The sequence below is a fragment of the Pelodiscus sinensis genome, unplaced genomic scaffold (assembly GCF_049634645.1).
Source record: "Pelodiscus sinensis isolate JC-2024 unplaced genomic scaffold, ASM4963464v1 ctg89, whole genome shotgun sequence".
NCBI lineage: Eukaryota > Metazoa > Chordata > Testudines > Trionychidae > Pelodiscus > Pelodiscus sinensis.
Window position 1 is genome coordinate 294423 of NW_027465862.1, and position 22254 is coordinate 316676.

Sequence of the window (22254 nt, forward strand, 5' to 3'; positions counted from 1 at the left end):
TGGAGCGGAGTGCGTTGTAGCGCATCCTCCCGTTAGCCTAACGCAGGGTCTGAGCCGGGGCTGGGACGGTGCTTCGCTAACACTAAACCTGGCCTGGGGCCCTCGCCCCTTGTCTGAGCGTGGCCTGTGGGGCTCAGAGGCAGCGCGGCACCCGGGGCGAGCACGCAGCCGAGCCGGGCAGGACGCCCCCGTCCTCCCACCCGCAGGCGCGCGAGGTGAGAGCCTGGGACAGACGCTGATCCAACTAGACCAGCGGTCACCAGCCAGTCCGGGAGACCTCGGAGCCTCGGACACGGGGGCCTCAAGTGCAGCACTTCAGCTGCCCTCTCCTGCCCTTTGCCTCCGAGCTGCCCCTCCCCCTGGGAGCCTCCTGCTTGCTGGGCAGGGCGAGGAGGGTGCCCCTCTCCCGCTCTGATCCTCTCTCCACTGAGCAGAGGGGGCACAACAGGGCTTGGGATGGAGGGAGTTTCCTGGCTGCTTTTGGGAGTGGGCCAGGGCCAGAACAGCGGGGAGCCTGCCTCGGCCCCACTGCACCCCCACCCAGGAGCCACCTGAGGTAAGCAGGGCCCCGCTGGAGCCCTCAGCCCGAACCCCCTCCTGCCCCTAAGCACTCCTGCATCCCAGGGCCTGCACCTAGGACCCCTGCAGCTCCCCAGCTGCCAGCAGCCCGCGCCCCGGCCTGATGCAGTGGGCAGGGCGGGAGGCAGCTGGGGCAGGGGTATTTATACTTGAGGTAGATCTTGGCTCACACTTACATTCCAACAGTGATCGTGTGCTTAAAAACTCTTGTGATCTTTGGACTTTAAAAAAAGAAAACTCTGATTTTCTCCTCCAGAAAGGACTTATTTTTGTCTTGTGTCAGACCAGAAGAACAAGGGGACACACACTGAAATACAAAGGGGGCAAATTCAGAGCTAGTAAAGGAAATACTTTTTCACACAACTCACAGGCAGCCACAGCGAGCAGGAACTGCAAGATGAACAGGCTGGATACTCGTCAGTGATCTCAACGTCCAGGGTTACGTTTAACGGTAGAAATATTAGGAGAGGTGATCGTTACTGCAGAACTGGGTCCCGCATGAGAGCAAAGACCAGAGCAGCACAGCCCTCTTCCTTCCTTAATGGATTGTTGCTTCCAGCAGCAGAAACAGAGTCATGGACTCCTGCAGTCTCTTAGGGAACCCCCATTTCTGATGAAGCAGTTTCTCTCTCAGGTGGAATTCAAAGTATCTTCTGATGTCATCCGGGATGAGACCTTCCTCCCTCCCAGCTCCTGGAACTGACAGGCCGGCCAGCGCTTTGCAGGGACTTTGGTTGCCCAGCGTGTGTCTGTTGGGAGGCCGGGGAGTCTCTGCAAGAGGCGCCCCAGCAGGGCTGGGTTGCCGTTGGGATTCTGGAGGGAACTCTGTGAGGGTCACCTGTGGCTGAGCCCCTCGCTGCTCGCCCCCCGAGGGTCCCGCTGCCTCACTGCCAGATCTCTGCCCAGTCACAAGGCCTTTCTGCGCTTCCTGGACCCCAAGCCCGACTGGGACCTCATCTCTACTGGCACGTGAGCGTGGCCGGGACTGCAGCGGCTCTGCACGATTGACGGCCCTTTGGCACCCAGAGGGTGATTTTTGAGACCCACTGATCTTGCTTATGGGGCTTGTTTCTGCTCCGGAGCTGGGCTTCTCCCAGGCAAGAAGCTGGGCAGGGGCCGGTCTCGCGGCAGGAGAGGATTCCTGGGTGATGTAGGGAATGCCCCAGTTCATCTCTAGTTCCGTCCCCAGCTGCAGCTTCTGGTGACATTGTCCTTTGCTGTTTCTGAACATGCAGCTGGTGCCAGCTGCTCTCCGAGCCCCATGGAGGAGGGCCGGTTGTGTCCCTGGGGAACCTGTCCCCAGCAAAACTGGCTCCCAGGAGCCTTTGGAGTCTTCTGACAAGTTGCCGTTCTCTTCCCCCCCCTGGAGTGCCCAGCGCTTGTCCTCCTCCCCCGGCCTGGGCAGCTGAGCGGGCCATTCCCGCAGCAGAGACTCCTCCCCCGTCTCACTCTGGGCACGAGTTCTGGGCCGACGTCTCCTGCTTTCGGCTGGCACGGTCCCAGACACGCTGTCCAGCCTCCCTGGGGCTTGTCCACTCCCTTCAGATCTGCAGGCGGCCAGGCGGGCCCGGCGGGCCCAGCTCTCTGAGCGGCCCCGCACACCCGCATGTGGGGCGGCAGACACGGGGACCTGCTCCTGCCTGGCCGCCTCCGGAGCCACAGACCATGTCAAAGACTTCTGGATTCTCTTGGGAAGGCCCCATTTGAGATGCACCATTTTCTCTCTCAGGTGCCGCTCCAGGAGCCTGCGCCTTTCTGCCCTGAAGAGCGGCCGCTGACGCTCCGGGGCTCCCCGCAGCGCAGTGCACTCCAGGAAGGCGGGCAGGGGCGGGAGGGCGGCTGCCAGGGAGTTCAGGGTTACGCACGGCAAGCCCCACAGCAGCTGCAGTCTCTTGTGTTGGACGTGGGCGTTGAGCTGCTCTCTCTCGCCCTGCGTGAGCAGCAATGGGTGAAGCAGAGACGACTCCACGATAGCCCCACTGCCTCTGCTGAGGGGAAGGGGGTAGGGCGAGGGGGAGGCCATGGTGCCCCACCGCACCTGGGGCAGGGCTGCAGCCAGCGAGCCCTTGTCTGGAGAGCGTCAGGCCGCGGTGCTTGCTGTCGCTCAGGACCCGAGGCTGCTGACGACTCAGGTCCAGTCCCTGGCCTGTTAATGAGAAAGATGCTAACGTATAGGAAGTGCCCTTGCACAGGCGTGGTGCTTTCAAAGGGAGGCGGGAGCACACGGCCCCTTTGCAGGAGAGGCTCAGGCATTTCTGGGCGTCGCCAGCGGCAGGGCCTGCCTTTCACAGTTGAATACATCAAGGGGACCGGGTTGCTGATGCTCAAGGGCTGGCGCAGCCCGGGGGGAAGGTGGGAGTGGCTCACAGGCTGCTGGTGTCCAGGAGCTGGCAGACTTCCTTGTGCTAGAGGCAGGGGTAACACGGTGAGCCCGGGGACCTGGTGAACAGTCACCGTGCGCTTGCAACGGCTGGGGGAAGACACCCCCCCATGCAGAGGTGGGAAAGAGGGAACATGCGCTGCCCACACCCACCAGCTCTGCAGTGGCTTGGGGGGGGACGGAGGCAGGCCAAAAGAGGAGACTCTTGTGGTGCACCTGACTTTAGAAGGGGAGGCGCGGGATTTAGGGTGCCAGCCCCCACAGAAGCTCATTGTGTACCCTCACCTGGCACAGGCCTGCAGTGTGAGACCAATTCTGTGCACGTGGTGGCGGAACAGCACCACTGTGAGGTCATTGCTGCATCACACGCGTGCGGGGCTGGAACGCCCCAGTGCGGCCGGACTCTGCTGGAGTAGATGATCAGGAAGTCCCCTCCCTCGGTGCCTGCCCAGCATGCCAGGTGCGCTACACTGCAAGAGTCACCCTCAGGCCAATAGGAGGAGACTCTCCACCTTGGGCACTAGAGTTCTGGCAGGAGCCAGGGTGGGAGAAGATACAACGCAGGCAGGGTCTGAGCAGAAACACTAGGCGCAAGGAGACGCAAGGGGAGACTGTCAGGCCAGGGTACAACATCCACCAGAGGGGCAGAACAGGTCATGCAGGCGGGGGAATGGCACCATCTGTGAAAGGAAGCGTAACAGTCAAAGGACCTAACCACAGAAACCACCACAGCAGCACATCCACAACGTGAGCTAGGCCAGCCATGCCCCTCAGCCATGCATTGTGCCCAAACTGCCCAGTCTCTACGAGAAAGGATCAATGGACACATCAGGTATCTGAAAAGGCAACACACAGAAACCTGTTGCGGAACAGATTAACTTGCCAGGTCACTCACTAACGGGTCTCAAAATCACCGTATTATCACAAGCCAACTTCAAACGCTAGCTTGAAAGAGCTGGATTTCATTTACAAGTCTGATACCTGGAACAGAGGAGTAAACAAAGGCCTTGCATGGATGGCCCACTATACATTCCACCCCTAATGACCCAAAAAACAAGTGCCAGGTACTTAAGAGCACTTAGTACCCACTCTATGAGCTTCATTTGGCTTGGACATTCTAATCGACTATTTTTCCCCTTTTTTCTCCTTTCCTCCCCCCCTCCCATCCCCTCTCTTTCTCTGCTATTTATTTGGAACCTGGACTCGAAACTCCATTCATCTGAAGAAGTGGGTTGTGCCCACAAAAGCTCATGATCCCATCTACATGCTTTGTTAGTCTCTAAGGTGCTGCAGGACTGTTTGTTATTTTTTAAGTTTTTTCTCTGAGAACGGTTATTCAGCCAGGTATGCACCCACTTTAGGGTGTATTTCTCTATTTTACTGATAGGAAAGTCATGCAAGACCATATCAAAAGCTTTACTAAAATCTGGATATATCACGTCCACCACTTCCCCCTTATCCACAAGACTCGTTATCCTATTAAAGCTATCAGATTGGTCTGACATGATTTGTTCTTTACAAATCCATGCTGGCTGTTACCTAGCACCTTACTATCTTCCAGATGTTTGCAGATGGATTCCTTAATTACTTGCTCCATTATCTTTCCTGGCACAGAAGTTAAATTGACTGGTCTGTAGTTTCCTGGGTTGTTCTTAGTTCCCTTTTTGTAGATGGGCACTAGATCTGCCCTTTTCCAGTCCTCTGGAATTGTTCCCGTCTTCCATGCCTTTTCAAAGACAATAGCTAAGGGCTCAGATAGCTCCTCTATCAGCTCGAGTATTCTAGGACGCATTTCATCAGGCCCTGGTAACTTGCAGACATCTAGCTTGTCTAAGAAATTGTAACTTGTTTTTTTTATTTTATCTTCTAAACCTTCCCCATTTGCACTAGCATTCACTATGTTAGGCATCCCATCACCATCAGACTTCTTGGTGAATACTGAAACCAAGAAGTCATTAAACATCTCTGCCATTTCCAATTCCAAATTTCCTGTTACTGTTTCTCCCTCCTCACTGACCAGTGGGCCTACCCTGTCCTTGGTCTTCCTCTTGTATATTTGTAAAAAGTTTTCTTGTCTCCCTTTATGTCTGTAGCTAGTTTGAGCTTGTTTTGTGCCTTTGCCTTTCTAATCTTGCCCCTGCATTCGTGTGTTGTTTGCCTATATTCATCCTTTGGAATTTGTCCTAGTTTCCACTTTTTATATGACTCCTTTTTGATTTTTAGATCATGCAAGATCTCCTGGCTAAGCCAAGGCGGTCTCTTGCCAGTCTTTCATACACAGCAGAATAGTTTTCTTTTGGGCCCTTAACAATGTCCCTTTGAAAAACTGCCAACTCTCCTCAGTTGTTTTTTGCCTGAGTTTTGGTTCCCATGGGACCTTACCTACCAGCTCTCTGAGCTTACCAAAATCTGACTTCCTGAAAACCACTGTCTGTTTTGCCGTTCTCCCTTCTACCGTTCCTTAGAATCATGAGCTCTATGACTTCATGGTCACTTTCACCCAAGCTGCCTTCCACTTTCAAACTCTCAACCAGTTCCTCCCTATTCGTTAAAATCAAATCTAGAACAGCTTCCCCCCAGTATCTTTTTCAACCTTCTGGAAAAAAAAGAAAAGTACCGCTTAATCTGTGCCCTGCTGTCTTGGTTTCCCAACATATAGTTGGATAGTTGAAGTTCCCCATCATCACCCAATTTGTTTAAAAAAAAAAAAAAAAAGCAGCATCCACCTTTTCTGCCTGGGTAGACCGTTAGCATGACACCACCCTTGGTTTTTTACCCAACCTAGAGACTCAACACGTCTGTCTCCTGTGTCCATCTCCAGCTCAGTCCAAGTGTGGACATTTTTAATATATGAGGCAACACCTCCTCCCTTTCCCCCCCCTGCTTATCCTTCCTGAGCAAGCTGCATCCTTCTATACCAATCGTGTGGATTATCCCACCAAGTCTCTGTCACACTACCGATGTCACAGTTGTGTTTATTTACTAGGACTTCCAGTTCTTCCTGCTTTTCCCCCATACTCCTTGCATTTGTATACAGGCATCTAAGATACTGATTTGATTTTGCCCCCCAGTTCTGCCCTGTCCCTCCTTTATCTCTGCTATTCTAGCTCATGCTCCCTCCCATTTCCAATCCATCTCCAGGGCCAAATGTTGTTCATGTTCCTGTGAGCTTTGGTCACCTGCCCCCATCGCACCTAGTTTAAAGCCTCCTCACTTATCCTCTCACAAGACAGGCCGCCCATTCCTCTGATCCTCCTCCCAGCTCTTCTCTACACGGTTTCCATTCACATTAAAGTGTCGGTGACCCCAATGTGCACACTCTGCCACGCAGGGTCTCACTGGTGCCTCATCCATCGACATTAATACTTTTCAAGCTCTCCTGGAAATGCCTGCTACAGCCACGGATGACATTTGTCTTGTTCAGTAACTCGCTCCTCCTGTGATCAGTTCAGACAGCCAGGGCTTTTCCTCCGCTAGTGCCCAAACAGCCCCCGCTTGTAGCAGACATGTATAGTACTAACGGTGCTTTTTTGTTAAAAAAAAAAAGTTGCTGGTACTAGGGTTGCCAGATGGTTTTGTTGAGCAAAAAAAAAAAAAAAAAAAAAGTCACCCCATTTCTGATCCTCCCATTGCCAAGGTCACCCAGAACCTGCTGCACAATGCTCCAATCTTCCTGCGTCCGTGATGCCTCCCAGCTTTGTAGCATCAGCACTTTCGTTACCACACTCCTACTTTCCATGCCAATGTCATTCGTAACCAGGGCTCGCCGAGCCGCAGCGAACCCCGCTCGCCAGCCGCGCTGTCCGGCGATCTGTGCATGTGCAGATCGCCCAAACCCGGCTCTTCCAGGTTGGGATTACATAGTTTGTTGAGCCCTGTTCATAAAAATATTGAATAAGACTGAGCTCAAGGCCAGCTGTCCACTAGAAACATCCATCCAGTCTGCCAGGTAGCCTTTCAGTACAACCAGCCGTCTTCTCCCCTTTAGAAACAAGTAGCAGTCCTGTGGCAACTTACAGACTAACAAATACTAGATCATGAGCTTTTGTGAGTAAAACCCACTTCACCAGATGAGCTGGAGTGGAAATAGCAGAATCCAAGGTACACTCAGCAGCAAAAGCTGTTGCCTGTCAATCGTAGGACCTGTATTAATGACACTAATTGAGTAAAAACTTAAAACTTGTTTATAAAGCTGGGAGTCAGGGACCAGGGAGCTTTGCGAACAGGAGCAGCAGACAGGGATTTTTGAGAGGGAGTTGGGAAGGGGAGTGGGAAGGGGCCATGGTACACTTGCCAGTCTTTATAGTTTAAAGCTTTTAATCAAAACTTCCTGATTTAACTAGAAACCCTCTCAATAGCCTAGGGAGCTGGAGGAGAGAACGCAGGCAGAAGCCCAGCAGCAGAGTGGGGACTATCCTGTTTATTGCACTCAGTGCAGCATGTCTGATTACCTGCCCCGTGGGCGGGTGGCTGGTGTGTGCATTTGGTACAAGGAGCTCCTGGCACTCAGAGACCGGGTATGGGCTTTGGAGGCCGGGGTGGCTGAACTGGAGGAGCGGAGGGAGGCAGAGAGGTGCATAGATGAGGCTTTCCAGGACACTGTAGAATTGTCCCACCTCCGGGCAGACAGCCCCTGTGCTGTTAAGGAGGATGAAAGGCTCAGGGAAGGAGAGCAGTCAACGGGAGCAGAGTGAAAACTTCCCATAGTTGGGACCCTCCTTCCAGATGTTGTGGGACCCTCTCGCACGGAGGTTACCTCTCCGGGGGAGGGAACTCCAGTCACTAGGGAAAGGCAGTTGTTAGTAATGGGAGATTCAATCGTTAGAAACAGACAGCTGGGTTTGCGATGACCGGGAGAACCGTATGGTCACTTGCCTGCCTGGTGCAAAGGTTGCAGATCTCTCGAGGCATCTAGACAGACTTATGTGTAGTGCTGGGGAGGAGCCGGTGGCCGTGGTACATGTAGGTACCAGTGACATAGGGAAGGGTAGGAGAGATGTCCTGGAGGCCAAATTTAGGCTGCTAGGAAAGAGACTGAAATCCAGGACCTCTATGGTGGCATTCTCGGAAATGCTTCTAGTTCTACACGCAGGGCCAGGTAGGCAGGCAGAGCTTCAGAGTCCCAATGCAAGGAGGAGACAATGATGTAGGGAGGAGGGGTTTAGCTTTATAAGAAACTGGGGAAACTTTTGGGATAGGGGGAGCCTAGACAGGAAGGATGGGCTCCACCTAAACCAGAGTGGATCCAGACTGCTGGCACTAAACATTAAAAAGGTCGCAGAGCAGTTTTTAAACTAAGAGATGGGGGAAAGCCGATTGGTGCAGAGGATCACGTACATCAGACAGAGACGTCTCTTAGAGGAGAGTCTATTGATAGAGATTCTCTAGGTTTTAGTCAGGAGGAGAGGATGGAAGAGGATAAAGTATGGGCCAGATCAGACGAAAAACATTCACATAAGGAATCTGACACCAGAAAAGGGCAGACAAATAAACAGTGACAAGTTTTTAAAGTGCTTGTACACAAATGCCAGAAGTCTAAAAAATAAGATGGGTGAACTAGAGTGCCTCATGTGAAAAGAGGCTACTGATATAATAGGCACCACAGAAACCAATCAATGGGACACAATCATTCCGGAGCACAAAATATATCAGAAGGACAGAACAGATTGTGCGGCTGGGGAGAGGCACTATACGTGAAAGAAAATTTAGAATCAAATGAAGTAAAAATCTTAGATGAATCAACATGTTTCAAAGAATCGCTATGGATAGTAATTCCCTGCTCTAATAAGAATTTAGCAGTAGGGATCTATTATCGACCACCTGACCAGGACAATGATAGTGACTATGAAATGCTAAGGGAGATTAGAGAGGCTATCAAAATAAAAATAATAGTGGGGGATTTCAACTATCCCCATATTGACTGGGTACACCACCTCAGGACAGGATGCAGACACAAAATTTCTTGATACCTTAAATGACTGCTTCTTGGAGCAGCTGGTGCAGGAACCCACAAGGGGAGAGGCAATTCTCGATTTAGTCCTGAGTGGAGTGCAGGATCAGGTCCAGGAAATAACCGTTACAGGACTGCTTGGGAATAGTGACCATAATATAACAACATGTAACATTCCTATGGTTGGAAGGACACCTCAGCAGCCCAACACTGTGGCATTTAATTTCAAAAGGGGAAGGAACTATGCAAAAATGAGGTTAGTTAAACAGAAAAGAAAAGGTCCAGTGACTAAAGTAAAATCCCTGCTGTTGTAAAGCAGGCTTTTTCTGTCCACGGCCTTCGCGTATAGCCCATCCTGCCACACAAGCCCCTCACACAAAACCCAGGTACTCAGAGGAGCATGGGCAGCACAATGCAGTTTTGTGAATGGAATTTGATCTTATAGGTATTCTGGGACTCACAGGCGCCAAAAAAACAGGGAGGTGAGCATGACTAGATAGTGCTTACAGATAAGCCTCATTTGACCGTAGCTTGACCAGTCTTAGGGGCAAGGGAAAAAGTAAACGTAGGGTAATAAAACACAATTGTCTTACACTAACTATGCCCCATCTGGTCCTGTCCATGAGGGGATCACGCATACATCACGAAAATTTCTATAGGGCAGTATTGTCATACTACCTCATCACTAGCCTATCAGGCCCTGCCAAATGCAGACCCTAGCATGGCACAGACACCGAAGTTTTGTATAAAAGACCCTCAATCCCTTTGTTCGACGGAGGTTCCGTGTATTGAGGGAACGTGTCTTTTTTTTTGCCCGGCTAAAGGATTGATCACCCTGAGGCTGCCTCCCCACCCTTCGAATCAAACATAGGGGTGCACGAGTCCTGAGCATGCTCTGAGTTCTAGTGTGTCTTTGTGTTGTTATCGTTTCTGGATTTGTAAGTATTGCTTAAATTTATTAATTGGTGGTTTAGTTAATAGTTAAGCTGTATTAATTATATCCTATAATCCTGTGAAGTATAAGTAAGTCATATTAATTGTATTGTATAGATAGTGTGATTTTGTGCTATGTGAAAGGGTTAAGCTTTAGCCCAGGTATTAGTGTTAGAAGAAAAATCTTTGAGTTGTCAACTTGTAACAGTAAAAAATCAATGACTAACTCCACCAGCTGTCCTAAAGTGACATTGGAGGGATTGGCTGTGGGTGGTGCTTTTATTATCATTATTTTGGCTTTGTTTTTTGTACTTTTCATTTGTATGCTGCGTTGTCTTAGGCGAATTAGGGATAGTGATTTGATATAAGTGAATTGTAATCAAAGAATTGTAATCAGTTGGGTATAATTGTGCCCAAGCTTTTCTACGCTGTAAAAGTACTAAGCAATTGCTAGTTTAAACACCTACTTGTTAATTGCTGGTTTTGACCACTTAATAAATATCATTTGTTTAACCATCATCCAGTAGTTTTCACTGGGTAGTCAGCTTTAACCCTTGAGGTTCCCATCACATCACCGAACCAAGGTGTAACACCTGCAAGCTGCATGGACACTTTCCAAAGACACCATAATAAAGGCCCAACTGAAATGTACACCCCAAATTAAAAAAACATAGTAAAAGTAGTAAAAAAGAGCCACCGTGGCTTAACATCCATGTAAAAGAAGGAGTGAGAGATAAAAAGACATCTTTAAAAAGTGGAAGTCAAATCCTAGTGAGGTAAATAGAAAGGACCATATACGCTGCCAAATTAAGTATAAAAAAGTAATAAGTAAAAAAGGAGTTTGAAGAACAGCCAGCCAGAAACTCACAAGGTAATAAAATGTTTTTAAAGTACATTAGAAGCAGGAAGCCTGCTAAACAACCAGTGGGGCCCCTGGACAATCGAGATACAAAAGGACACTTAAAGACAATAAAGCCATTGCACAGAAACGAAATGAATTCTTTGCTTCAGTCTTCACGGCTGAGGATGTTGGGGAGATTCCCAATCCTGACCCGTCCTTTGTAGGTGACAAATCTGAGGACTTGTCAGACACTGAAGTGTCATTGGAGAAGGTTTTGGAACAAACTGATAACTCAACAGCAACAAGTCACTGGGACCAGATGGCATCACCCAAGAGTTCTGAAAGAACTCAAATGTGAAATTGCGCAACTATTAACTGTGGTTTGTAACCTACCTCTTAAATCAGCTTCTGTACCCAAGGACTGGAAGACAGCTAATGTGACACCAATATTTTAAAAGGGCTCTAGAGGCGATCCTGGCAATTACAGACCGGTAAGTCTAACATCAGTGCCGGGCAAATTAGTTGAAACAATAGTGAAGAATAAAATGGTCGGACATATAGAAGAACTTAATTTGTTGGACAAAAGTCAACATGGTTTCTGTAAAGGGAAATCCTGTCTTACTAATCTATTAGAGTTCTTTGAAGGGGTTATCAAACATGCAGACAAGGGGGATCCAGTAGATGTAGTATACTTGGATTTTCAGAAAGCCTTTGACAAGGTCCCTCACCAAAGGCTCTTGTGTAAATTACATGGCCATGGGATAAGAGGGAAGGTCCTTTCTTGGATTGAGAACTGGTTAAAAGACAGGAAACAAAGGGTAGGAATAAATGGTAAATTTTCAGAATGGAGAGGGGTAACTAGTGGTGTCCCCCAAGGGTCAGTCCTGGGACCAATCCTATTCAACTTATTCCTAAATGATCTGGAGAAAGGGGTAAACAGGGAGGTGGCAAAGTTTTCAGATGAAACCAAACTGCTCAAAGTAGTTAAGACCAAAGCAGACTGTGAAGAACTTCAAAAAGATCTCCCCAAACTAAAGCAAAATGCAGGACAATGTAGCACTTTAAAGACTAACAAGATGGTTTATTAGGTGATGAGCTTTCGTGGGCCAGACCCACTTCCTCAGATCAAATAGTGGAAGAAAGTAGTCACAACCATATATACCAAAGGATACAATTAAAAAAAATGAACAAATATGAAAAGGACAAATCACATTACAGAACAGGAGGGGGATGCGGGGGGTGGGGGGGAGGAAGGAAGGAAGGTAAGTGTCTGTGAATTGATGATATTAGAGGTATATCTACCTCTAGGTATACCTCTAATATCATCAATTCACAAACACTTACCTTCCTTCCTCCCCCCCTGCCCTGCATCCCCCTCCTGTTCTGCAATGTGATTTGTCCTTTTCATATGTGTTCATTTTTTTAAAATTGTATCCTTTGGTATATATGGTTGTGACTACTTTCTTCCACTATTTGATCTGAGGAAGTGGGTCTGGCCCACGAAAGCTCATCATCTAATAAACCATCTTGTTAGTCTTTAAAGTGCTACATTGTCCTGCATTTTGCTTCAACTACCCCAGACTAACACGGCTACATCTCTATCACTATTCCCCAAACTAAGTGATTGGGCAACAAAATGGCAAATAAAATTTAATGTGGATAAATGTAAAGTAATGTACATTGGGAAAAATAACCCCAACTATACATATAATATGATGGGGACTAATTTGGCTACAACTATTTAAGAGAGAGACCTTGGAGTCATTGTGGATAGTTCTCTGAAAACATCCACTCAGGGTACAGCGGCAGGCCTAAAAGCAAATAGAATGTTAGGAGTCAGTAAAAAAAGGATAGCGAATAAGACTGAGAATATCTTATTGCCTCTATAAAAAACCATGGTACGTCCACAGTTTGAATACTGCACAGATGTGGTCACCTCATCTCAAAAAAAGATCTCTTGGCATTGGAAAAGGTTCCGAAAAGGGCAACAAAAATTATTAGAGGTTTGGAACGGGTCCCAGATGAAGAGAGATTAAAAAGCCGGGGACTTTTCAGCTTAGAAAAGAGGAGATGAAGGGGGGATATGCTAGAGTCTATAAAATCATCACTGGTGTGGAAACAGGGAATAAGGAAAAGTGATTTACTTGTTCCCATAATGTAAGAACTAGGGGCCACCAAATGAAACCAATGGGCAGCAGATTTAAAATAAATAAAAGGAATTTTTTCTTCACACAGCACATAGTCAACCTGTGGAACTCCTTGCCTGAGGAGGTTGTGAAGGCTAGGACTATAACAGGGTTTAAGAGAGAACTAGATAAATTCATGGAGGTTAGGTCCATAAATGGCTATTAGCCAGTCTGGGTAAGGAATGGTGTACCTGGCCTCTGTCTGTCAGAGGGTGGAGATGGACGGCAGGAGAGAGATCGCTTGATCATTACCTTACCTGTTCAGTTCACCCCCTCTGGGGCACCTGGTGCTGGCCACTGTCGGCAGACAGGATACTGGGCTAGATGGAGCTTTGGTCTGACCCAGTACGGCCGTTCTTATATGTTGTTAAAAAACAATAGACTAGTAGCACCTTAAAGACTAACAAAACCTGTGGATGGTATCCTGAGCTTTCGTGGGTACAGTCCACTTCTTCAGATGACAGGAGTGTTAGAAGTCCAGATACAAAAATAACTAGGCGGGGAGGGGGGAGAGAAGGGGAAAAAAAAGAAAAGGAGGGGAGGGGAGGAAGAAGAAAAGAGACAGTGAGTAGATAAGCTTCAGAGGGGGAGCTGAGTTAGTCTGTAACAGGAAAAACTTAAAACACAACAAATAGTCTAGTAGCACCTTAAAGCCTACATACTTACAAGAGGCTGATCAGAACCATTAGCACCTCCATTGTTTGGTTGGTAGGTTAAGTATTAGGATGTGGAAAGCAATGTGCGATCCAGCCGATGTCTTTGTTCATACCATTTGCATAAGAATTAAACTTGTAAATGAAGTTAAGTTCCAATCCTTCCCTGTGTATTTGGCTTGTGGAATTAGCCTGAAACAAAACAGCAACTTGGAGATCCATTAATGAGTGTCCAGGTAGATTAAAATGTTCTCCAGCAGATTTTTGTGTGTTGCCTTTTCAGAGATCTGATTTGTGTCCATTAATTCTTTCCCACCGACTGTCACATTACTGGAATTTGAGGGAAGCAGCCAGATCATGGCTGCACCCATAGGTGGGGGTGCTGGCCCCAACAAGGGTATAAAAGGGGGCCATGTGGGGTATTGAATGGGAGCTTATTGTTTGCTGATCCTGTGTACGCTATTTATGTGAGTGTAGAATGTCTGTGTGTGTAGTTAGGAATCTGTAATCTGTGTGAAAGCTGAATATTTCTCTGAATGTGGTTGAGCATTGCTATGGACAGGCTGATTAGCGAGGCCCTGTGGGACAATGGCACTCGATGGGCCAAGGACACATCTAAAGCAGGAGGGCGGAGACCTAAGAGCTCCCTGCAGAGAGAGGCTGAGGGCCAGGTGACTGGCTGCGGCCAAGGAGAGGCCAGGAAGGAGGGATAAAGAGGCCATGTGGTCGATGCCATTTTGTTCTCAGCTCAGCACTTCATCCCAGAGGCAGCACTGCAGGGATTGAAGAGCCCGGAAGACCTGTGAACCCATTCTGATGCTAGGATGCGCAACAAGGACTTTTAAACCAGCAGCTGTAACATCTCTGCTAGAGCCTGCATCGAGAACTGGGAGATTCGGTGCATGTAACATATGATTCTTTAACAACCTTACTCTCATACTTTTCTTGCTTGTGATGATAAACCTTTAGATATAGATTCTAAAGGATTGGCCCAGTGTGATTTGTGGGTAAGGTCCAGAGGGTAAATTGACCAGGGATCTGTGGCTGGTTTCTTGGAACCGGACAGGACTTGTTCGGGGTAGGTGGGATTGGGTGCTAGGACCCCCCACCTGTGTATAGGCCCGGGGCCATCTGGGGCACGGATATTGCTGGGGTGTCGGAGGGGTTTTGCTCGGGAGGCTTCAGGCAGGCAGCTGAAGCGCTCTGTGGGACTGGTGTGTGGCCTGTTTGGAGAGGTCACCAGTCTGGGGGCTGTAAGGAGCCCCGAAGTTGAGCAATTCGCCCTGAGCGGACACCCTCAGTTGTGCCCAGACACGGTCCGGTCCGTCACACCGACTCTCCAGTTTGGCCAAGGCACATGGCCGAGGGGCACTGGTGGCACCTGATGGCATAGATTACATTAGTGGATGTGCAGTTAAATGAGCCTACTAATTGAGAGGGCTGGATGTGCCCCATTCACAGCTATTGATGTGAAAATGTGACTATCAAAGGTTAAGGAAATTGGCTTTGTAATGCATTAGCAGGCAATGTCTTTATTCAAGCGCAGGCTGATGGTGTCAAATTTGTAAATTAACCCTAGTTCAGCTGTCTCCCTCTCTGATTGGGTGATAAAATTCCTTTGGGGGAGGAGGGCTACTTCTAAACCCATGACTGAGTGTCCAGGGAGGTTCAAGTGCCCCCTACAGGTTTGGGTGTGTTACCATTTCTAATTTTCCACACCAGCTCATCTGATGAGTGGGTTTTACCCACGAAAGCTCGTGGCCCAATACACCTGTTAGTCTCTAAGGTGCCACAGGACTGCTCATTGTTTTTGAAGAAACAGACTAACAGGGCGACCCCTTGAGACTTTCTCCCCTTTAGCCAGCTCCTTGCAGTTCCTCAGTTCCGCCCAGCACGAGGTCATCTGCAAACGTTATAACCAACCTCTGCACCCCAGTGGCCATGCCATTAAAGACAATTGCGAATGTTCAGTCCTGGGCCTGGTACTACTCACCTGCATGTGACACCCTCCCCAATGTGATAGGAAACAACTGACAACTACTCTGTGGGTCTTTCAACCAGTTGCGCACCCACCTGATTAATTTCATCTAGATCGCAATGCCCTGCATTTAGGGCAGTGTCGAATGGGATCTGTTAAAGCCACATTAAAAATCAAGTTATGACATCTACCTCTCCCCACTCTGCCACGAGCTATACCAGTAGCTCTGTCAAAGGAGGAAATCAAATGGATTTGGCATGATTTGCTCTTGAGAAGTGGTCACGTTATTGGGTTTTAAACATCACTGCTGCACCCATGGGGGGGGTGTTTGCCCCAAAGTCTGTGCGAAGGGGCCTTGTGAGGTGTCACAGGAAAGCGTGTCCCCCACTGATTCTGGGTGTGCTATTCGTGTACTTGTGTGGTATCTGGGGGGGCTCTGGGCTTGTGCTGGAAGAGTCTCTGTCCGAGACAGAGCAGTGGGCAAGGAATGTTCAGCCAGTGACTGTGCTAATTAGCACGGCTCCGGGGACAATGGCTCTCTAGGTGCCAATGCACACCTGGGGAATGCGCCTGGCACCTGCAGACCAGCCAGTATCTGATGACCGCTGACATGGGACACAGGCATAGGCCACTGAGTCATGTGACCTGCTCTGGCCAGGAAGATGCCAGGAGAGGTATATAAATGCCATGTGGCAATCTCCATCTGGGCTTCAGTTCTGCTCCTGATCCCAGATGCAGCCTGGCGAGGACAGCGAGCCGGGAAGAACCGTGGACCCATCCTGACGTAGGATGTAACCAGAGACTTTTAAGCCAGCAGTTTGTAACATCTCTGCTGGGAGCCTGCATTGCGGACGTGGCGATCGATGCATGTGATGTATTCTCCTTCACAACCTCACTCTCCACCTTTTTTCTTTTATGAATAAATCTTTCCATTTTAGTTGCTAAAGGACTGGCTCAGCGTGATCTTACGGGTAAGATCCAGAGAGTAAATGGACTGGGAACTGTGGCTGGTTTCTTGGGTCCGGAAGAACCCGTTGGGGGTAGGTGAGATCGGGTTCTATAACCCCTCACCTGAGTTTTAGGCCTGGGGCTGACTGTGGCACAGAGAGAGCTGGGGTGTCAGAGAGTTTTGCTCAGAGTGACTAGTTTGTGGCCCGTTTGGAAGGTCTCCTGTAGGGGCTGTAAGGAGCCCTGGTTTTGAGCAATTCGCCCTGAGCGGACGCCCTCAGCTGTGCCCAGCCCCAGCCCGGTCTGTCACAGAAGCCAAGCTGGCTAGTGCGTGTAACTCGGGGCTTACAAATGGATTGTCGAATCTGTTCCAGCATCTTCCCGGACAGTGAAGCGAGGCTGCCTGAGCTAGAATCCGGAGCCCTCCTTGCTCCCCTTTAAAAATGGGGGACCTAGCAATGGGATCAGACTTTGCCAGCAGCATATCCTGCCAGCACAGCTCCCTGTCTATCCCCAAAGACAGTGACTGCCATCTGCCATAGCACTGAGGACATGGCGGGACGGGCGGGGAGAGAGCGTTCTTTCGAAGCCCTGTCCCACTCACGGCAAAGGGGCGTGGTTCAAATGAAGGACTCATGTCGCTCCTAACCCCTCCGATGCTTTTAATTATGATTCCGACCTTTGCTGTTTCTTTCATTCAGACCCCAAGATTCCCAGCCCAGAAGGGACCACTGCGACCATCCAGTCAGACCGCCTGTCTAACGCAGGCCAGAACCTGCCCCATTACAATTCCTAGGGCAGGTTTTTTAGAAAAACATCCAACCTTGATTGAACCTGTGTCGGTGATGGAGCTTCACTGTATTGTTCCACTGCTCACTAACGTTCCCTGCTCACAATACAGGCTCTTTCAAGTCCGAGTTTGTTTAGCATCAACATCCAGTCATCAGATCATGCAACATCTTTTTCTGCTAGAATGAAGAGCCCGCTGGTAAGTACTTGCTCCCCTGTAGGTACCTGGATGGTAATCAAGCCCTCCCGTCACCTTCTTGATTAGGCTAAATACATCAACTGAAGGAGTCAATCACTAGAAAACGTGGTTTCTAATCATTATCATGGCTCTTCCCTGACCCCTCTCCAATGGAACGGTGCCACATAGACACGTCAAATCTCTCTCCTTCTCGAGGCTCCTGTTTATACAGCCAAAGACTGCATTCGACCCTCCAACCATAACACCACACGGGGACCTCAGTTCATCTGATCATACTCCCAACTCTTCTCTCGGAGTCACTGCTTGCTGGATAGAGTCCTCATCCTGCCTGGCTTCCATTTCCCATTCCTAGACGTGTACATTTACAACATAGAGAAATTAAAACCTATTGTCTGCACACAGCTTAAAAGGTCCCCTCGCTGACTATCAGTGACCATCCTCATTACCACTCGCCCCATTTTGTGAAATTTGCAACTTTCTGGGGGTATCCTGCAGGAACTGGGACTTGTCTCTGCACTACTTGACAAAAAACATACAGGCATCCCCAGGAAACACACCTGCTCAATAATGATTCGGTAACAATTACATCCTGAGACCCAGCAGTTAGCCAAATTTTACTCCATTTAACATGCGCCAAGTTAAGTTTATATCATTTTAATTTTTAATCAAAATGTACAGGCTAATACATCAACACGATCACCTCTCTCGACCAAACCTGTAATCGCATTACAAAAGATGTCCCTCGTTTGACAGGATATACTTTCGATAAACCCATGGCTACATCTAAACTACACCCCTCTGTTGGCAGAGGGATGTAAATTAGATGTATCGAAAGTGCAAATGAAGCGGGGATTTAAATATCCCATACTTCATTTGCATAATGGTGGCCGCTGCTTTTTTCTGAAACTGAGCTTTTCAAAGAAAACGGTAGTTTAGACGGGACATTTTCGACAGAGTACAGGGTCTTTCGAAACAGGGCATTTATCGAAAATGCTCCGTCTCGAAAAAAGCAGTGGCCGCCATTATGCAAATGAAGTATGGGATATTTAAATCCCAGCTTCATTTGCACTTTTGAGCATCTAATTTACATCCCTCTGCTGACAGAGGGGTGTAGTTTAGACATAGCCATGTAGACTGGCATTAATTATATTATCCTCCTTTCAAGTCCTGTATCAGGTGCCCTTTTTACCTTGCCTGAAATCAAAACTAGAATGCCTGGTCTACAATGATCCAAGCTGTCTCATTTATCCTTTTCAAATGTTGGCCCAAGGATGCCTTTTGGAACTTCCCCTGGCTCCAAAGCTGATCAAAAAGCAGCATTAATGGTTCAGCAAGCTCCTCGGGTAACTCTTGTACAACTCTCGGCTGAAAGTTTTCTGGACCTGCTGATTTTAAGATGTCCAACTTTACCAGCTGCGGTTTAATACCCTTCCGAGGGCTAGGAAAGTGGCGAGACCACTGTCACGGGAAATAACATCATCTCCCCCCACGTACAGATACGTTCACTGGGCACGTCTGCCTTTTCGGCGTTGACAGTTCCGCCATTCCCACCCAGTGACGGGCACGTGTCTTTGTTACGGTGCCTTTGCTCCTAGCATTGCCCGGGATTCCTCGTGCCGACAAATTCCACCTAGATTCGTGCCTCTGGCCGCGGGGAGGGTCGGAAAAGTGGGTGAGAACCTTCGGGCTTACGGTCTCGTCCCAGGACCAGCGAGCCCAGGGACAGGCAGCTCTGCGCTCTTCTGCCCCGTCCTGCTGAAATGGGGACGACACAACTAGCCAGCAAGAAACAAATCATCTCTCGCACTGGTGACGCAGCATCTCATCTGCTCCTGCTGCTCTGACCGCGCATCTCACAGCCCAGAGACCTGCCTTTGGATACCGCCCAGTAACCCACAAGTGCAGGCCCCACCGAGGTCCAGCTGCTGCGTGGAGAGCAGCACGGGGAACTGCACGCAGAGTCCCATCATCGCCATGGCTGGGGTCACCTGCCTCACCCGACACTGCTCACAAAGGCAACGTGACGGAGCGGGCGAACACACAGCAACGCCACACGCAAACCTGGGCCCAAGCAATACGGCCCAGGGAATGGACAGCGCATTTCGGCACCGGCAGCTGTGGGCGAGGGGGAAGCTTTCACTGCAGCATGAGCTGAAGGGAACCGGGGTGTTACTTGAACCCTGATGGATCAAACTCAGGCGTCTGCTGAGGCCGGGAACTGCAGTGAGGCACAAGAGGGGAGGGTAATAAGACATCAAGTCCTGCCCCTCCCCCTCTTGGGGGTGTGGGCTCACATCTGACATTCAGGTTTAGACCCCTCTGCCCAGCTGAGAAGAGGTCTAAACCTGCCGGAGAAGTTCTGCATTTGCAGGTCTCAACTGACTCTGCTGGACAGCACAACAAAACACTCACCATGTGCTAACTTAACCCTGACCCCGACAGGACCACAGGAACCCTCCCAGCCGCCCTGACAGGCAGGCCCGGCACACACGGCTCTCCCCGGAAAGACACCATCCCGCCGCCTGACACCGCGACAGGCAGGCCCGGCACACGGAGCTCGCCCTGGAAAGGCACCATCCCGCCGCCTGACACCGCGACAGGCAGGCCCGGCACACGGAGCTCGCCCTGGAAATGCACCATCCCGCCGCCCTGACACCGCGACAGGCAGGCCCAGCACACGCAGCTCTCCCCGGCAAAGGCGCCATCCCGCCGCCCTGACACCGCGACAGGCAGGCCTGGCACACGGAGCTCGCCTCAGGAAAGGCGCCATCCCGCTGCCCTGTCACTGCGACAGGCAGGCCTGGCACACGCGGCTCGCCCTGGAAAGGCACCATCCCGCCGCCCTGACACCGCGACAGGCAGGCCTGGCACACGCAGCTCTCCCCGGCAAAGGCGCCATCCCGCCGCCCTGACACCGCGACAGGCAGGCCTGGCACACGGAGCTCGCCTCAGGAAAGGCGCCATCCCGCTGCCCTGTCACTGCGACAGGCAGGCCTGGCACACGCGGCTCGCCCTGGAAAGGCACCATCCCGCCGCCTGACACCGCGACAGGCAGGCCTGGCACACGAGGCTCTCCCCAGAAAGACGCCATCCTGCCGCCCTGACACCGCGACAGGCAGGCCTGGCACACGCGGCTCGCCCTGGAAAGGCACCATCCTGCCGCCCTGACACCGCGACAGGCAGGCCTGGCACATGAGGCTCGCCCCGGCAAAGGCGCCATCGTGAGAACAGGCCACAGTAGCTCAGGGAGAAGGTACCTGGAGCGCCCGCTGACAAGCAGTAGCCCTTGCTCAGGCTAGAGGGAAGGGGGACCGGACCCCGAGGGACAGCCGGCCAGGGCAGCCCCACAGCGGCTGTCCTGCAGGTGGGAGGCGGCTGTGACGCGTGGCCTGTAGCACAGCACAGGCACCATGCTCCGAGCTCAGAGCCCTGGCTAGGCTGCTGCCGCACGACTGGGGCAGGGCAGTCTGCCGACAGCTGGTCTCGACGCCCCCGTAGGGCCCAGTCAGTGCTCTGCCTTTGAAGGGGCAGGTGCTGCTGGGTGCCCTGGCCCGCTGCAAAGGCCCAGTCTCCGGCAGGCAGGCTGGCTGCATTCTGAACCCGCCGGGCTGCCCGTCTGGAGAGCACAGCAGTGACGGGATGGCGCCGTATGGCAAGGACCTACACCTGGGAGGCAAGTCTCTTGGGCTGCAGGTGAGCAAGCCAGAGCTGGGCCCCCGAAACTGCCCACCCTACCTCCAAGGACGCATGCGCCCGGCCGTAGAGATCCAGAGAGAGACGCCTTCCGTCCAGGACGCCTGCTCTCCCCAACGGTGAGGAGCCCCAGGGGCACAGCAGAAGCAGAGCGAGTGACAGACAAAAATATTTAAAATCACGAAATACGCAACTAATGCAACCTGGACTCAGGCTGTGAGCAGGGCCCGAGCCACACTGGATACGCGGCGAGCGACCGCCCGTGGACTCCGCAGCGCTGGGCCGCGCCAGGGCTACTTCCTGCCCCGCCTGCGGGTGCTTTTTGGAATTTCCGCTTTGTGCGCGGCTGGGGGCTCCTCCTCCTCTTCGCTGCTCCTGCTCTCACTGTCCGCCAGGTGGGAACGCCCCCTCTTACTCCTCCTCCTGCTGCTCTCGGCCCCGGCACCAGGCAGCTTCTTGGCAGACCCCAGCCCAGCCCTCCTCTTCCTGCTCCGGGCTGCCGGGCGCCTCTTGCGCTGCTTGTGCGGCTCCTCTTCTCTCTGGCGCGTTTTCACCCGTTTCTCCACGCTCCTCCTCCTAGTCGTGTTCACATCAAACCAGTCCTGGGGGCCCAAAGGCAGAGGTCAGTGCTGGGGGAGAGGTTCTGGGCAAAGAAACGGTCCCTGGGCCCACGGCCTCGCAAGGAAGGGGAGGGCTGGGCGCCCGCACGTGGGCCATGCCTGAAGGCAGGGACCCGGCTCTCACCTCGGCGTGCACAGAGTTGATGTGGTACTTGACCCCGCTCTCCGAGACGAACTCCTTCTCGCACAGGAGACACTTGTACTTCCCAGCCACAAAGTCTCCCTGCCACCGAGACAGAAAACGTCACCAGGCCCGCCCCCCGGCCGCTCTCCCCAGGGACATGCCCCCGGCCGCCCCCGCAGGGAGGGTCCCCGGCTCATCCCGAGGGGGCCCGCTGGCCACTGCAGCAGACGCTGCTGCCCAAGGGCGCCCTGGGAGAAAGGGTGGAGCTGGCTCCAGTCACTCCCCAAGTCGCCCCATCCCTGCATGAGGCCTGGCGAGTCTCCCACGCGGGCTCTCTAGGAAGGTGCCTGTCTCTGGGCAGCGACTCGGGGGGACACACGG

At 51.2% G+C, this 22254-nt stretch overlaps 1 protein-coding gene across 5 annotated transcripts in view; it reads right to left on the reverse strand.

Moving 5' to 3' along the window:
* Nucleotides 1-822: 822 nt before the first annotated feature.
* The window catches only part of ZNF512 (zinc finger protein 512), a 37403-nt gene continuing 15971 nt past the window's right edge, over nt 823-22254 (reverse strand). For 2 of the 5 annotated variants that reach the window (XM_075915746.1, XM_075915745.1), the window contains 2 exons: nt 21874-21972; nt 21286-21731 (listed from right to left, as the gene is read on the reverse strand). In XM_075915746.1, coding sequence (XP_075771861.1) covers nt 21423-21731; nt 21874-21972 — 408 coding nt within the window. In that variant the 3' untranslated portion in view covers nt 21286-21422. Of the gene's footprint in view, nt 2726-3244; nt 3640-21285; nt 21732-21873; nt 21973-22254 lie in introns of those variants that run through there. The other 3 variants (XR_012899065.1, XR_012899066.1, XM_075915744.1) reach the window with 3 other exon arrangements.